The 17,574-nt window shown below is 57.2% G+C and overlaps 1 protein-coding gene across 4 annotated transcripts in view; it reads right to left on the minus strand.

Moving 5' to 3' along the window:
- DPYSL5 (dihydropyrimidinase like 5) overlaps positions 1–17,574 on the minus strand; it is a 106,961-nt gene that overhangs the window by 69,205 nt on the left and 20,182 nt on the right. For 3 of the 4 annotated variants that reach the window (XM_045009722.1, XM_045009719.1, XM_045009720.1), the window contains one exon: positions 948–1,212. In XM_045009722.1, coding sequence (XP_044865657.1) covers positions 948–1,208 — 261 coding nt within the window. In that variant the 5' untranslated portion in view covers positions 1,209–1,212. Of the gene's footprint in view, positions 1–947; positions 1,213–15,877; positions 15,900–17,574 lie in introns of those variants that run through there. The other variant, XM_045009721.1, reaches the window with a different exon arrangement.

Genomic DNA, 17,574 nt, shown 5'->3' on the forward strand with positions numbered 1-17,574 from the left:
CAAGGAAAGGATGCTGCCCAGCAAGGTAAGAATTGCTATCCCATAGGCCTCTGCCCGTCCCAGGAGAATGCTCCCACCCTACTAACTGCTTCACTGAGACCCTCGCTCCTCCCAGTTAGCCTAAGACGCCTCCACCCAACCAGCAGTCACTCCAAGACGCTGGGGGTTGGGGCGGAGAATCAGCTGAACCCGAGCTCTCAGCAAGACGCTGTGGCCAAAAGTGCTAGTGCGACCTGGGGAAGTAGGAGCAGAGCGGTTCTTTTACCTCTATTTGGCACTGGTGCGACCACTGCTGGAATCCCGTGCCCAGCTCTGGGGCCCACAATTCAAGAAGGATGCTGGTAAATTGGCGAGGGGTCCGAGAAGAGCCACAAGAATGATTAAAGGGTTAGAAAACCTGCCTGATAGCGATAAGCTACATTGACCGAACTTGGGGTCTAACAAGGGTTCGGGGGGGACTTGGTCACAGAACCTACATGGGAAAGGAACGTTCAGTAATGGGCTCGTCAGGCTGGCAGAGGAAGGGCTAACCCGAGCCAAGGACTGGCAGCTGAAGCCAGACAAATCCAGACTGGCAGTAAGGAGTAAGATATTAACAGGGAGAGGAAGTAACCAGGGGAACAATTTCCCAAGGGCCATGGTGGATTCCCCATCATTGACCGTGTTTCAGTCAAGCCCAGATGTTTTTCCAGAAGATCTGCTCTGGATCCATCAGGAAGCCCTCTGGGCTGTGCTATCCAGGGGGTTGGACAGGATGAGCACAATGGTCTACGGATCACCTGAGCCGGAGCTAAGCTGCTGCCTTGAATGAAAGGCCTTTCACCTTCACCCCCCAGCAGCAGCCCATGGGGACCCAGGTCAGGTTCCTCGCCCCACCTGCCCAGGGAGCAGGGCACATGCCAGGCCCACTCTCCAGGGGCATCACTAACCCACCGGGCCGCAGGTACCTTGGTGCCGTGATAGAAGTCGTCCACGCAGGTGGCGTTCATGAAGGTCTGGTGGAAGTGAGTGCTGGTGTCGATGCCGCCCGGGATCACCAGCTTCCCAGTGGCGTCGATCACCTTGGCCCCTCCCGGGATCATGAGCTCCCGGCCCACTTGCTGGATGATGCCATTCTCAATGTAGACATCAGCCTCCAGGGTGCAGTCGTCATTCACCACCTTCCCCCCCTTGATGAGGATCCGCATCGTGGCCGAGTTGGCAAGCATGACTCTGAAAGGGGAGACAAGCAGCGGGTTAGGGTCAGCCACCCATAGGACCCTGCAGCCCCCTGCCATGCCACTGCCTGCCTGGCACCACTAGAGCTGTGGGGGGGTCGGGAGCCCCACTTCCCTGCCATGCAGCACCTACAGGAACCCCCACCCCAGCCTGGCCAGACCCACTACTTCCATCCCCAGCAGCTAGCGAGATGGCCAGCACTCAGGTGAGACGAAGTGGGAATGTTCTTAATGTTTCTCTGAATACTGTGTGGGTGCCTCAGTTTCCCGCATGCAGTTCTTAAGTATCTAGGTGGTGGGAGAAGGGGGTGTGATTGTTGCAGAGCCCTTGAGGGCGGATGTGATGCTGGCTGGACAGAAAATGGCCAACAGTCTGTCTCCTGGCAACTAATGACCTGAGTCCCTCCTCTACAAAGGTGCCAGGTGAAGGTGTGGGAGAACAAAGAGCTCAGGTGACCTCCTGGCCCAGGAAAGGGACAAAGCCCAGAGGAGGAGGGGCTGGAGGGGGTTTCAGTTTGGGGCTGGCTGGGGACGAGGAGTGAAGTGCAGACGTGGGTGTCTGGCTCACTACCTCCCAGAATGGACCCTGCCGAGGGGTCCCGTTTGCTGTACCTACAAGCTCTGTTTTAGACCATGTTCCTGTCATCGAATAAACCTCTGTGTTACTGGCTGGCTGAGAGACACGACTGACTGTGAAGTGGGGGTGCAGGACCCTGTGGCCCCCCCAGGACCCCGCCGGGGCGGACTCGCTGGGGGAAGCGCACGGAGGGACAGAGGATGCTGAATGCTCCAAGGAGAGACCCAGGAGGTGAAGCCGTGTGAGCTGCTTGCCCTGCAGACAGGCTGCTCCGAGGGAGGAGAGGCTCCCCACAGTCCTGCCTGGCTTTGTATGGAGCAGTGCCAGAGCATCGCCCGGGGACTCGGTGACAATTGATCACTGCAGCGAAGGACAACGAACCACCTAGCCCAGAGGGGGTCTACTTCCCACCCACAGCCGTGGCAGCTGGAGGAACAGAGGGCAGGTGGAAGGAACCTGGGAGGGAGATCATAGAATCTCAGGGTTGGAAGGGACCTCAGGAGGTATCTAGTCCAACCCTCTGCTCAAAGCAGGACCAATCCCCAACTAAATCATCCCAGCCAGGGCTTTGTCAAGCCTGACCTTAAAAACCTCTAAGGAAGGAGATTCCACTACCTCCCTAGGTAACCCATTCCAGTGCTTCACCACCCTACTAGTGAAAAAGTTTTTCCTAATATCCAGCCTAAACCTCCCCCTCTGCAACTTGAGACCATTACTCCTTGTTCTGTCATCTTCTACCACTGAGAACAGTCTAGATCCATCCTCTTTGGAACCCCCTTTCAGGTAGTTGAAAGCAGCTATCAAACCCCCCCTCATTCTTCTCTTCTGCAGACTAAACAATCCCAGTTCCCTCAGCCTCTCCTCATAAGTCATGTGCTCCAGCCCCCTCATCATTTTTGTTGCCCTCCGCTGGACTCTCTGCAATTTATCCACATCCTTCTTGTAGTGTGGGGCCCAAAACTGGACACAGTACTCCAAATGAGGCCTCACCAGTGCTGAGTAGAGGGGAATGATCACATCCCTTGATCTGCTGGAAATGCCCCTACTTATACAACCCAAAATGCCATTAGCCTTCTTGGCAGCAAGGGCACACTGTTGACTCATATTCAGCTTTTCGTCCACCGTAACCCCTAGGTCCTTTTCTGCAGAACTGCTGCCCAGCCATTCGGTCCCTAGTCTGTAGCAGTGCATGGGATTCTAACGTCCTAAGTGCAGGACTCTGCACTTGTCCTTGTTGAACCTCATCATATTTCTTTTGGCCCAATCCTCTAATTTGTCTAGGTCCCTCTGTATCCTATCCCTACCCTCCAGCGTATCAACCACTCCTCCCAGTTTAGTGTCATCTACAAACTTGTTAAGGGTGCAGTCCACACCATCCTCCAGATCGTTAATGAAGATATTGAATAAAACCGGCCCCAGCACCGACCCTTGGGGCACCCCACTTGATACCGGCTGCCAACTAGACATGGAACCATTGATCACTACCCGTTGAACCCGACCATCTAGCCAGTTTTCTATCCACCTTACCGTCCATTCATCCAGCCCATACTTCTTTAACTTGCTGGCAAGAATACTGTGGGAGACTGTATCAAAAGCTTTGCTAAAGTCCAGAAATAGCACATCCACTGCTTTCCCCTCATCCACAGAGCCGGTTATCTCATCATAGAAGGCAATCTGGTTGGTCAGGCATGACTTGCCCTTGGTGAATCCATGCTGACTGTTCCTGATCACTTTCCCCTCCTTTAAGTGGTTCAGGATTGATTCCTTGAGGACCTGTTCCATGATTTGGCCTCAAGCCACCATGTGTCGGAAGGGGGGTGGCTGGACAGATTCGGGGGCTGGTGGATTTTTACATTGACTGAGGGGGCAGAGCTTTGGAGGGAGCCCTTGTTAGCACTGTCCCAGCATGACGCCAGGAACAAGGGCAATGCAGGGTCCCTGCCAAGAGCTACTCTGTCCTGGGGCTGGAGGGGAAAGGACACAGCGCAGCTGCAGCCCTGAAGGAGCTGTTAGCCGCCACCTCCCTCCCTCCAGCAGCGCACTCGGGGCCAGCTTGGGGGGGGGGGGTTGAGAGAGAGAGACCTGGCCCCATACAAGTGCCCAGGCCCTGCCCCACGGAGTCTTGCTGGCTTTGAGCGTGGGGGCAGCCTCTCCTCTGCTGCCATAGACAGAGAACGAAGGGCTTGTGGCCCAGGCAGCACTTCAGGTGAGCAGGTGCTCACTGCCCAGCATGAGCTGGGGATGCAGCCGGCTGCCAGGAGCCAGGGAGAGACCACAGCGGGGACGGGGCGAGGCAGGAATGGCTGCACCTCCCCACGGCTTAGCAGGGTGCGGGTGCAGAAGGCCTGGCTGGACTCTCACACCAGGCCAGATGCACGCTGCTCACAGTAACGGGGGAGCCCCTGGCTAGTAGGGGGGACACTGGCATCAGGCCTGTGCCAGCCAGTGACTCCCACTGGTCCGCCCCTGGCTCAAGGGGACATTCTGTACTGGATGGTGGGCGTGCAGAGGGTCAGGCAGGGCAGGGCAGGGTGCCCATCCCTTTAATAGCAGATGCTCTGGGAGCCCGTCAGTCTCCCATGGGCGCACTCAGCTGGAGCGAGCGGGTGCTGGGGCTCTCAGTGGGAAAGGTGGTGTGCAGGCTAAGCCAGCCTTTGGGCCTGCTGGGGGGAGGGGAGCGTGGGGCCAGGGCTGGCAGGGATTACCCAGGAGGTGCCGAACACCCGCCAGCCCCTGGTGTATGTAAACAGCGGATTAGCCCAAGGCAAACCTAGAAGATCAGCAGGCTGTGGCCATCAGAGGGGCTGCATCAGAACCAAGCCCTCCGAGGGGGGCAAGAAGGGAGAAGCAGGCCAGAAGCTGCCCCTGGACCCCCCTTCCAGGTAGTCGTTGGCTCCCCAGCTGCCAGCACGCTCGGCTTTCCAAGCTGCAGGCAATGGCAGATCCTGCGCTCTAAGCACATGAGCAGCCTTGTTCTCTTGGTGTTCAGACACCTGGCGCTCAGGCCCAACTGGAGGGGCAGGGAGCAACCACACAGCCCTGGAGACAGGTCCAAGAGGGGTATGGCTGGAAAGCCTGCTGGATGCCACCCCATACTCTGAGTGTCCCAAGCCTGTTTGCTAGAAGCTGGGAGTGGACGATGGCGCTGGATCACTCAATTGTCTTGCTCTGTTCATTCCCTCCGAAGCACCTGGCATTGGCCGCTGTCGGAAGACAGGACACTGGGCTAGATGAACCATTGGTCTGCCCCAGCGTGGCCGTTCTTATATTAAATCATTCCTACAGCAGATCTCTTGGAAAAACTTCCAGTCTTGCCAGTGCTGGAGAATCTGCCACAGCCCTTGGGAAATGGTTAATTCTTCTCACCGTTAAACACTTAGGCTTTATTTCCAGTCTGAATTTGTCTAGCTTCAAACTCCAGCCCCTGGATGGGGTTAGATCTTCCTCTGCTGGACTGAGGAGCCCAGTATTAAATATTTGTTCCCTATAGTGATACTTTTAGACAGCGATCAAGTCACCCCTTAACCTTCTCTTTATCAGGCTAAATAGACTGAACACCTTGAGTCTCCCATTATGAGGCAGGTTTTCTAATCTTGTGGCTCTTCTCTGACCTGTCTCCAATTTATTCATGTCCCCTTGAATTGTGGGCACCAGAACTGGACACGGGATTCCAGCAGTGGTCACGCCCGTGCCACACACACAGGTAAAATAACCTTTCAACTCCTACTCAAGATTCCCGTTTATGCAGCGCAAGTTGGGATGTCTTTTAGCCACAGCATCACGCTGGGAGCTCCTGTTCAGCTGATAATCCATCACAACCCCCAAAACTTTTTGCAGAGTCCCTGCTGCTCAGGGTCGAGTCCCCCAACCTGTAAGTGTGGCCTGCACTCTTTGCTCCTAGATGTACACATTTACATGTAGCCATGCGAAAAGGCATTTTGTTTATTTGTGCCCAATTTACCAAGTGATCCACAACGCTCTGTATCAGATCTGTCCTCTGTTATTTACCGCATCCCAATGTTTGCATCATCAGCAAATCAGTGATGAGTTTATATTTTCTTCCAGCTCATTGATAAAGATGTTAAATAGACTCGGGCCTAGAACTGATCTTTGCGGGTGGAAACACCCACTTGATGACAATTCCCCATTTACAATTACATTTTGAGATCTAACAGTTAGCCAATTTTTAATTCAACTTTTCATTTTACTCAGGACAGCCCTGTGGCCCCTGGACTATCTGTGCCAGCACCCAACCCAGCAGGTCCCTGGCCTCTAGGCACTGCCCCAAGGCAGGCAAGCAGTGCTAACACCCATGGAGAACCTCATCCCCCCTAGCCCCACCTCGCACTGAGCCCCGCTGCCCGCTAGGAGTCCACAGCCCAATGCCCAGCCCAGGCACTGAGCAGAGACAAGCCAGAGGGTGGGACCCGCGTGGCAGGAGCCCGTCCTGTTCACTAGGGTGGCAGCAAAGGCCAGAGGGGCCCTTGGAGACAGAGCAGCCACTTGTATCCAGGTCACTAAATATCACACACTGTCCCCATGCTGCTTCCTCCCACCCGGGCTGTGGAGCAGAAGCATAAGAACATAAGAACATAAGAAAGGCCGTACCGGGTCAGACCAAAGGTCCATCTAGCCCAGTATCTGTCTACCGACAGTGGCCAATGCCAGGTGCCCCTGAGGGAGTGAACCTAAAAGGCAATGATCAAGTGATCTCTCTCCTGCCATCCATCTCCATCCTCTGACGAACAGAGGCTAGGGACACCATTCTTACCCATCCTGGCTAATAGCCATTTATGGACTTAGCCACCATGAATTTATCCAGTCCCCTTTTAAACATTGTTATAGTCCTAGCCTTCTCACAACCTCCTCAGGTAAGGAGTTCCACAAGTTGACTGTGCGCTGCGTGAAGAAGAACTTCCTTTTATTTGTTTTAAACCTGCTGCCTATTAATTTCATTTGGTGACCCCTAGTTCTTGTATTATGGGAATAAGTAAATAACTTTTCCTTATCCACTTTCTCAACATCACTCATGATTTTATATACCTCTATCATGTCCCCCCTTAGTCTTCTCTTTTCCAAACTGAAGAGTCCTAGCCTCTTTAATCTTTCCTCATATGGGACCCTCTCTAAACCCCTAATCATTTTAGTTGCTCTTTTCTGAACCTTTTCTAGTGCTAGAATATCTTTTTTGAGGTGAGGAGACCACATCTGTACACAGTATTCGAGATGTGGGCGTACCATGGATTTATATAAGGGCAATAATATATTCTCAGTCTTATTCTCTATCCCCTTTTTAATGATTCCTAACATCCTGTTTGCTTTTTTGACTGCCTCTGCACACTGCGTGGACATCTTCAGAGAACTATCCACGATAACTCCAAGATCTTTTTCCTGACTCGTTGTAGCTAAATTAGCCCCCATCATGTTGTATGTATAGTTGGGGTTATTTTTTCCAATGTGCATTACTTTACATTTATCCACATTACATTTCATTTGCCATTTGCCCCGATCGCAAACAGCAGCTGCCTGTCCGGCCTGCACCTGGGGAAATTCCCCTCTTGTAAAACCGAACGCAGACAGACGGGGAGGACTGTTCAGCAGCTGGAGGCCACCCGAGGGCCAAGGCCAGCGGGGCTCCTGGAAGCCTCCCGGCTATGCAGAGCTGGGATGCTGGACTCTGACGCTGCCTTTCCCAATCAGCAGCAGAACCGGGCTGGGGGCAGGGAAATGACCTGCAATGGGGGCACTTGCTCAGGATGTCCAAACTGGCTTTGTTTCAAGCAGAGAAAGGAGACCAGGCCATGACCCCCTGAAAGCTCGCAGTCCCCCACGGCTGCTCCCTCCCTGGGGCACAAGGCAGAACAGCTGCTGCACCACAGCCAGAGTGTGACCCAAGGGAACACCCCCCAGCCCAGCAAACAGAGCCATGTCGGGGGCGGGAGGGGGAGGTGGCACCGCAGGCTGGGAAGATGGAGGGAGACATGCTTTCCCCAAGGCTAGCACCTTCTGTTGGGGTGGAGTTACACTCCCAATCCCCAGTCCAGTAAGGCCGGCAAGGCTGTATACGGGGCACCCCAGGTTACCCTGGGCTGAGCCCCAAACGCCTCCCCGCCCCAATCGCTCAGCACTAAGCCAGCCCACATCAAGCAGGCGCTGGGGACTCCAGCAGGGAGCATTGGGGCTATTAGCAAAAGGCTTCTAAGAGAGGCCAGACAAGAACGCAGCAGCACAGAGCCCTGGCCCAGGAGCGAGGGGATGCGGTTGGGCTGCAGCTCTGCCCTGAGTGGTGTCCTGCACCCCTTTTCCTGCCAGCAACTGCTCTTTGCCCCATGGGATGGTTCATGATGGAGCACGTGCACCTGGTGACCACAGAGAATGGGCAGTGCCAGGCTGGCCAAGGCATTGCTCAGCGACCCTCTGAGCCACACTAGTCCTCAGGTGCCTCTCCTACAATGCCCGCCTGCCCCCGAGATGCTGGCCAGCCTCCCCCACCCCTGCCGATTACAATCCTCTCCTGGCCCACTGCAGGCTCCACAGCCACCGCCCCTGCCCCACGGCCCCATGCTGGCGCTAGGGCAGGTGCCGTGCTGAGCCAAGATACTCCTCCGAGTTACCCTCTCAGCTGTGCCCTGTTCCCCACCAAACCATTTCACTTCCCACCACCACTCCCGAGCAGCTGCTCTGCACCCTGAACATACGTACGGCCACACTGGGTCAGACCAAGGGTCCATCTAGCCCAGCGTCCTGTCCTCTGACAGTGGCCAGTGCCAGGTGCCCCAGAGGGAATGAACAGAACAGGGAATCGTCCAGAGATCCATTCCCAGTGTCTGGCAAACAGAGGCTAAGGCACAGAGGCGGCCCCACAGGGACCTCGAATCCATTCTTAAACCCCCACTCCCACCTTTATGCCCAGGCTTCACCCCCACCCTGAGCACCTGCATTGCTGCCCGCCTGCCCGCGGACAGATGGCTTTGCCGTCAGCTCAACAGGCCGAACGCTGGCTGCTCGCTCCCCCCAAGTCACCCTCTTGCAAGCCACGTGCTCACAGCACGGCTCAGCTTCCACCCTCAGCTCCTTCAGCTTCTCCAAACGCCAGCAGCAGCGTTTCTCCCACACGCTCATGGCTGCTGCTGGCCCAAACACAGCCTCCTCTTCACAGCAGGCTGCAGCTACCCCTCCTCGCTGTCTGCTGCCAGCACAACTCTCACCCCCACGAGAATCCCTTCCCAGTCATCAGCGCTGCTCCCTTGTCTCCCCCACCCACCGCCAGCTGCTCCTGCCTCACCACTCCCTTCGCATCCTTCTCCCACTGGTGTCTCCACATCTCTTCACGGGCCTGTGAGCCTGCCTCCTCCCCCTCCTCCAAGCCCCTTTCTATCGGCCTGCACGCCAATCCCCTGTGCTCCCGGGAAGCGGAGCATCCCTCGGACCAGGAGCAGTGCGCTGAAGCCAGGCCAATTGCCCCAGCCCCTCCCTTCAGCTGGGCACAGCCTGTTGCAGCTCCGTGGCCGGGACAGTGCCACTTGCTCGTAGCCCACGGCGCCGCATTAGTGCCAGGGCTCGGGACAGCAAATTGCTTTGTGCCGAAGGGCTGCACTCTGTCCCTTGTCACACCGAAGGGACATAGTTACAGAGGTGCCCAAGATGTGCTGGGAGACAGACCCCTTAGGAAGAGGGAGCTTACAGTCTAAAACCTCAACCCTCCAGGGCTCGGCCGCCCCACGCAAGGGGAGCGGTCGGAGTCAGGCACTAGGGGTATGGTGACACTGCACACTAAGCCTGGCTCGGTGGGACCCACACCTGTGGCTCTGGGTTTCCAAGCCTGTACTTGAGTGTCCACACTGGATTGTGGACCTGGCTCTCAGCCATGCTAACACATCCATTCTGCACCACACTGACCTTCTGACACAGGCCTGTGGCTTGCCCTGCGTCCACACTGCAAAGTGTCGGGGCTTGGCCCAGTCAGAGCAGGACTGGGCCCGACCCACTCCCAGAACAGATCCCTAGGACCCGGGTCCTGAGTGCTTGCTGACCTGATTTGTGTGGGGACAGACATAGGCTTGGGACCCAAACAAGGGTATGTCTACACAGCCCATGGGAGCGAGTCACCATGCTACAAATAGCAGTGTGGCCATGGCAGCTTCGGCTCTGACCCCACTCCCAGCCTAGGCTCCAGAGCCCACCCTGCTGTGTCTATCTAGCTGGTTTTAGCGCGGTCAGCCCGGGCGCTGGGGCTCGCAGCCGCTCGCTGTGAGGACATTGCCCGAGTGCGACTAAGGAGCCACCGGGAGGCTCCAATTCTGGAAAGTCCCAATCCAGATTTACAGGTCACAGCACTTGGCATCCAAAGAGTCCCTCGGCCAAGCTGTGGCAGGTCTGGCTCCCAGCTCCTTCACTACCCTCGAACCCTTCCACCTGGCCTTCTGGATAGACGCCAGCTCCATTTCGGGAAGAGAACGCTGCCCAGAACAGAGTCCATCCCCCCTGCTCCAATGCAGGGAGCCAGCACGGGCTCACAGTCCGTCCCCAGGGACTGACAGACTAAGGCCAGAAGGGACCATTGGGATCATCTCCTCTGACCCCGCATACACGAACAGCCACACGCAGATCCACGCGGGGCCATCGCTCACAGGGCTTCCCGTCATCCACAGCTCTCTAGCCCTGCCGCCGAGCATTTAGAGGCTTCCTGTCTTTGCCATGAAGAGCGCGGCCACCCACAGACACAGCTGGAAGCAAGGAGAGAGGCACCATGAGACCTGGCAGCTCTCCAGGATCCCCACCAGCCCAGGGATCACAGCTATGAACTCAAACCATTCCCATGAGTACATCAGTGGAGTCCCTCCTGCCACGTTCTCACCAACATCCACTCACCTGCCTCCTTTCCTGCTCCCCGAGCGCAGCCAGTGCCTCGGGATTTTCTCGACATCGAAGCCAGTGTGGGCATCCTCTGGTCAGCAGCAACATGGAGGAGCCCCTGACAGCAAACGTACCAGACGTGCTGCCACAAACCCACTGGCTCCTCTACATCCACGCCCAGAGGTCTCCTTGCTGCCAAGCGGTGCAAGGAGCGTCTGTGGGCTGGCTGCTCACCCCCAGGGTATCAGTGACACTACTGGGGCTGGCTCTGCCGTACCGTTTGCAAAGGAACACGTGACCCAGGAAAGGGATTCAGAGCAGACAGATCTCCAAGGAGACCTGGAAGGACCCTGGCCTGGGTTTCTGTTACGCCCTACACTTCACCACTGCTGTTACAGCACGCCATGTGGGGAGTCCCCTGGTGCCAGCTCAGCAAACGGGGCAGGTGGGCAAGCTACTTTCCCTCTCTGCAGGCACCATCTTGCAAGAGAGGCCTGCAAAGCTGCTGCCAACCTTCCCGTACAGGTGACAGGAGAGGATGTCAGGCGAGAACCTCCCAGCCGTTAGCCTGAGTTACCTGCACCATCCCTAGGGTGGGCACCTGTACCCTCTCTGCGGGAAGTGGCAGAGACCTTTACCCAGCCACTCAGCTTTGAGCCTTGCCCTAGATTTGTAGGTGCCACAAGCATGCCCTTGAGCGGAGCCTGGGGAAGCAGGTTGCTGCAATGGAACAGGCAGCAGCGCCACCAAGTCTCGGGCCTCTCTCAAGATGGGGCTTCTAGCACCAGGCCTGAGCTGCTCCAATGAACGAGTTTGGAGCGCGGTCGAAGGCCTGTGTGTGTTTCCCTGCCGGGGTGGAAGTGGCAACAATGGGCCAGACCCCTCAGCTCTGGAGGATCTAGTACGGGGCCCCTGGACGCAATCCTTCACCCTGCATTAGTGGTGACCCGACCCATTCAGACAGGGCCATTAGAGAGTGACCTTTGGCCAGCTCTGTCTCCACCAGGGTAGGGCTAAAGGAAGGGCCAGTGAATGACGGAGGGCCCCCCGCAGAGCCAGGCCCACGTGCCCCACCCTCCCAGAAGCGCTGCCAGGCGGATACGGAGGACACTGGACCCGTCGCAGAGTGCACCCTGCCTGGGGAGAAGCTTCCCTTGTTTGGGTGTTAAACCCAAGCCCAGATCACACAGCTTGGGCGTCTCTGGGGGCTCTCCCCCAGCCCCAGAACCATTCTCTGCCAAGAAGTCCTGGACTGTGGAGGATGCTGGCCTCTGCTCCAACAGCAAGTCACATAGGCACTAATCCTCAGCAGAGCACATCCTGGGGCAGCCCCCTGGGCAACTCCCCTGCGACCCACAGCGTGCTTCCTCCTGCTCCCTCCTCTAGCGTTCGCACAGCGCCCCCCTGGGGACAGCTCAGCTCTGACTGAGGGAGACCAGTCCCATTCAGCTAGGGCTGTGCCCTTGATCCGGAGCTGCCAAGGCAGGGTCTAGGTCTAGGTCCCAGGAGCAACCACCAGGAAGTCCCACCGTGCGAGGGTGGAAGCCACCTACTCCAGGAGGGAGGCCGCTGAGCGAGACCAGAAGGCCATGCCTGGCGTGGGGGGTGTTGGAGGTTCTGAAAAACACCAGGCGCCTGCATGCGTGTAGTAGCGGAAGGGCCTGGTGCTGTGCAAGGCAGAGCTGAGAACTGCAGCAGCCCTGACAACAGCTCTGTCTCTCCCTCACCCCGGCCGTGCTTCCCCCCAGGAGCGGGCTGCCCACGGGTCTCGTCCACCTGCCGAGGGCAGCCGACCTGCTCTGCCACCCCTGGATCTCCTTCTCCGCGAGCACATCAGGCTCGGCACCACATGACCCGCTCTCTTTGTACATCGCTGGGCAGCCTGGCGGCTAGCTACCGGCTACCCTCCTGTTCCGGGGCCTCTCCCCCGCACAGGGCACAGCCCTGACTGGCAGACGCGCTACCTCCCGACACTGCTGCAAGGGAAGAAGGGATGCGGAGAGTTAGCTGGGTGCCCAGTAGCGGGAGACTATCCACAGGCCCAGCACTGCAGCCCTGGCCAGCCAGCAGAAGGCAGTTTCCACCCACTGGAGCCAGGGAGCTGCCCCAATCCCTGCCCCCACGCAGAGGGAGTGACTGGGGGGGAGGGGGATGCTACGAGACCAGGTCTCTTCGGTGGGAGGGGACTGACTTACCAACCAGCTGAGGCTGGGCAGAGGGGGCAGAACGGCGAGACATGGCCCCGGGATGCTCTAGGCCAGTAAGAGTCAGTGATCTATTGTGCCAAGGCCAAGGCCCAGGAGGTTTGGGGCCCTGGTTCAGCACCCCACACTGGTCGAGATCAGCCACGCTGACCACGGGCCGAGGAGCAGCATCAGATCCTGCTGGGGGTGGCACTGGCAACAGGGGCACAGAGGAGGAAGCCCTCGCTCCCATCACGGGAATGGAAGGGTCCCCAGCGAGAGACAGGCTGAGCAGTCCTGAGCCTTCAGTTCATCTCAGGAATTGTCTCCACCGTTGCCACCCTCGGATCCCTTGAGGGCTGCCACTCCGCAGCCACGCCGAGCACAGGCAGGCAATGGGGCACCAGCCTGGCTGCTTCTCCTGCGGTACCAACGTCACTCAGCACAGAACTCATTCTCCCCACGTCCCCTTCTCTGCCAGGCCCTAGAAATCCATGCTTCTGTACAGCACCCCCTGCCAAGGCAGCACCCCCCGCCCTCACTCCGGCTAGCTTCACCACCCACCATGGCCAGACAGACAGCGACACAGAAGGGTGACAGAGCCTCCAACGCCAAGCTGTGGCATGAGGCTCCGGTCAGACGGGGCCCGGTACAGCTTGTGCCCTTGGTTACTGTCCAGGATTCCACCAGGCACTCCCAGGATAACTGGCCCTACCTGTTGCTAAGCACCAGCACGTAGCTCTTTGCAGCGGGCAATCCTGGGCGCAGGCTCTGGGGCGGAGGGTAACACGAGGAGAACAGCCACTGAAGTGCTTCCCCATGAACCACAGGACAGGTGCAGGACGGGCAGCATCTCAGAGCACACACGACCCCCGCCAGTGTGCCTCAGGCCTGGCCTAGTGCAGCCACCTCTGGGAGGCATGCTCCCGTTTGCAGACTGCCCACAGGAGCACCAGTGGGGCCCACTGGGAAGCTGGATAGTCGCCTTCCCCAGGCCCCAGAGCTGGCTCACTCCGTTTGCACAAGATGAACCATCTTGGGAACAGACAGGAGCCCCTGGAGCATGAACCTCTCCAATCAGGCAAGGGCATGAATGGACCCGTGGACCAGGCCCCAGCCCTGAGCCCTGGGAGAGGCCTAGGAGGACAACCCAGGTGGAGCCAGACCCTGGGAGCAGCAAGCAGGACAGGGGTGTCAGCCAGGTCCTGTCTCCAATCCCCAACACCTCCAGGGATGGCACCAGGCTGCTCGCCAATCTGAACTCCAGTTCATCCCCTCCACAGGCTGTGCCCCACTGGCCCATCACCCCACAGCTCTGGGCCTCCCTTCCCTGCTCCCTTTGGATGGATTCGGGGGGCTCTTAGGGCTGAGACTGCCTCTCCCTGGGTGTGTGCAGCCCCCAGCCCCCACTCTGCACTACTGCAACATAAACAGGTTTAGTAGGGTCAGATTATCGGCAAAGGTCAACAAACAGCCACTTCACCAGACAAATAGACACAAAAATACTTCCACTGATAACGGACATGGACAGCTAGGCCGAGAAAGAAAAATGCTGCCTGAAAATGCAGAGGTTCATTGAAGGCCATTTACTTTGGCTATTCGGACATAGGGTTTTGACCGTTTAACGGTTACAGAGCTTTAACTTTTTTAGTCTTAGCGTGTACAGTCATTAAATCATTGTCTCCCCTGCTGTTTGCCCCCTCCCCCATAATTTCCCACCACTGTGAAAATCTGAATGGATAAAAATATAAAAAAGCTTAAAAAACCCCAGAAACTCTGCCAAGCCTATATACAGAGGTGCAGCCCTCTGCACCTCTGTTAGAGTCAGAGTCACGGGCCCCACGCTGAAGGGCCCAGGATTGGGACTGCCAGCGAGTGCCCTCCCGACAGTGCAGCGGGAGGAGACCTCCCTGAACCCAAGCCAGTCAGGGACCAGATCAGCACCCCCCGCCCCCCGCAGTTAACTCTTCCTAGCCCAGCTCTGCCTAGGGACCGGTAAAGAGCTGCAGGAACTATGCACCTGGATTGGTGGCAAGCCAACGACCTAGGAGGAAAAGGCCCCTTATCCCACCAGCACCATCTGTTCCAAGGACAAGTCACAAGCCTCAGGAGAGGTCCCTCTGCGCACACGCCCCCATCCCCGTGTTTGCCTCCTTCAGCGTACACCACAATGCAGTCCTGTTAGCACTGCACACAGGGCTGCCTGCAGCAGCAAGAGCAACACGGCTGTTGCTTTGACTAAGGCCTGAGCAGAGACCATTAGACAAGGCAGCAGCTCGAGGAGAGACTACAGAAGAAAAATATCCTGAATGGGCACCTCTCTTCCCCACCTCCCATCAGCAGGGAGATGGACGCCAGCATGAAGGAAGACGGGGAGAGCACTGGCTCAAATCACGTGCGACTGGCTACAGAATTCTCTCCCTATAGGCTACATTTTTCTTCATCCTTGTGGAAAATCAAGGGTCTGACTTGCTCTAGGGCTGGAAAGCGGCTGGTGTCGTGCATGCTGGACTCTGGTTTGCTGGCAGGACAGCCAGGGATCAAGGTCCAGTGCCCAGAGATGAGGGGCCTGGTAAGACAACTCCCCACCCACCCACCCACCCTTCTCCCAGCTTATTTACAGCTGGACTTCACTCTGGGACGCTAGACGGCATCTTCCCTAGCACTCCCTGGATCCAACTAGGGCTCCAGCTGAGCTTGTGGCCTCAGCGCCTGAGACAGTGAACCGGGCAAGCAGCAAACATCGGGCCACAATCTTACTTCCAGCCGCCTGCTTCACGGCGAACCCACCTGAGGGAATGACGTACACCCCACAACACACACAAGGGGACCTAAGCACCAGGAAAACCAACCTTTAACCAGACCCGAGGCTACACAAGCCAACAGCTCAGTCCTGCATCTCCAAGCCCATCTGAACACAATCTTACACAGCATCTCCCAGGGCCCCCGCCGCATCACACTGGCTCTCTGAACGAAAGATCTGTTCGCGCAGAGTGCCAGATGCAGGAAGCAGGCACTGTCGGCTGACTACCAGAGCTACTCACAATCAAAGACAACGAGATTTCTTCCCAATCACCGGGCAGGCGGCCTCCCTTCCTCCTGGCAGCTGAAGAATCACATCACCAAGGAGCTGAGCTGAGCTCCGTTCTCCTCCCAAAAAGAGTTTTACTGTCATAGCTACTGTCTGCACAAAGCCGGTTCCCTTGCGCTGCCTCCCTGGCTGGGAAGCTAACGAATTCAATCCATTGTTCGGGAGCAGACGCCATTTGCCACGACTAACAGTCAATTACAAAACAGAGCACATCTGCCCACAAGTCTCTAACCCATTCACAGCCATCTTCCACACGTCTGTAGCCCTCAGCTAGCCAACCGCCATCGTCTGCCAAGGAGGGACTCAGGCTTCTAATTCTGAAGGACTGATTAATTCAGGTGTATGGGGAGCAGTCCCTGAAGAGCTGAGCAGGGAGGGGGTGCATGGTTCTGGCACCAGACACTGCAGTGCAAACCTGGGAGAGGATTTGGGACTACCCCATACAGAACAGCAGCCACTTCCGCTCCTCTCTGCATAGCCCACTTCCTAATCGGCAGGGAGCAGCAACAGCTGACCCCGGCTCAGCCCCTGCGGCAGGTGGGGACACGGGGAAAGCACCAAGTGAGCCAGAAGCAGAAGCAGCGTGGATAGCTGGGAGGCAGAGGGGTGCACTGATGGGAGCAGTGCAAGTATCGCAGGCTGATGGGAGCAGAGCCCAGGCAATGGACGTCCTTGCAGCGCGCACACACACATGCACACTCCTAGGCTTGTGTTCTAGTTCAGCGTACGAACCAGCTGCCAAGCAGGGGAACGGCCCGACGGACTGACAGGTTCAGGGGAGGGAGAGGAGCACAATGAAAAGAGACATTTGTACCAGCCAGGAACACACACAGGGCCGGGCAATGCACCAGATAAAGGAAGAGGCACACTCCAGAAGCCAGCCACTCACCATGCCCTTAGGAAAGGCTGCTTCCCGGACTGCCTTTGCCCGGCAGCACTGCACTGCTCGGCTCTGCCTGCCCTCCACACTCCGCCGGCTACAGACGGAGAACTAGGGTCTCACCGCATCAACATGGAAGATCTATATTTATTCAGTAGCTGATGGTTACATACATTGATCTGTACTTGTTCTGGTGCGAGAGGCACAGAAGCCACAGGGTCATGGGCCACGCTCAGCAAGGTGCCTTTCTGAAGCAGGCAGTTTAGAGGCAGGGCCAGTTTCATGGGAAGGGGGGAGGATGCAGGAGCCTGCCAAACCCCAGGGCCCTCATTCTGAGGGGCAAGGCCAGAAGCTGATTCCAAAACGATGTTCAGACATGCAGAACCAGAGCTGGAGAAGCCCAGCCCATCTCCTGGGACCAGCACAGCATTGTTCCACACTGTTATTCGCTCACACTTCAGCCAGTCCACGTCTAAGTGGCTCAAGCAATGGAGTCCTGGCTGTTTCCAGCTGCAAAAATGCTATTGCAGTTGATTTGCTGTCATGCCGGAGCAGCCATCTGAGCAGCCCAGCGCCTGCGGAGCAGTCTGTCTGCCTCCCTTACACACCCAAAGGCTGGGACGTGTCTGCGCACAGATGGGAGCTCTCCTATCCAGCCTCGCTGCAAAGGTTCCTAACACAAGGGAGCTGCTGCTTACAGGCAACTCGCCCACAGGGAATTTAGTACCATCCCTGCCGCCCTTCAGGCCAGGAACCACAAGGGGCTCAGC

The sequence above is a fragment of the Mauremys mutica genome, chromosome 3 (genome assembly GCF_020497125.1).
Source record: "Mauremys mutica isolate MM-2020 ecotype Southern chromosome 3, ASM2049712v1, whole genome shotgun sequence".
Taxonomy (NCBI): domain Eukaryota; kingdom Metazoa; phylum Chordata; order Testudines; family Geoemydidae; genus Mauremys; species Mauremys mutica.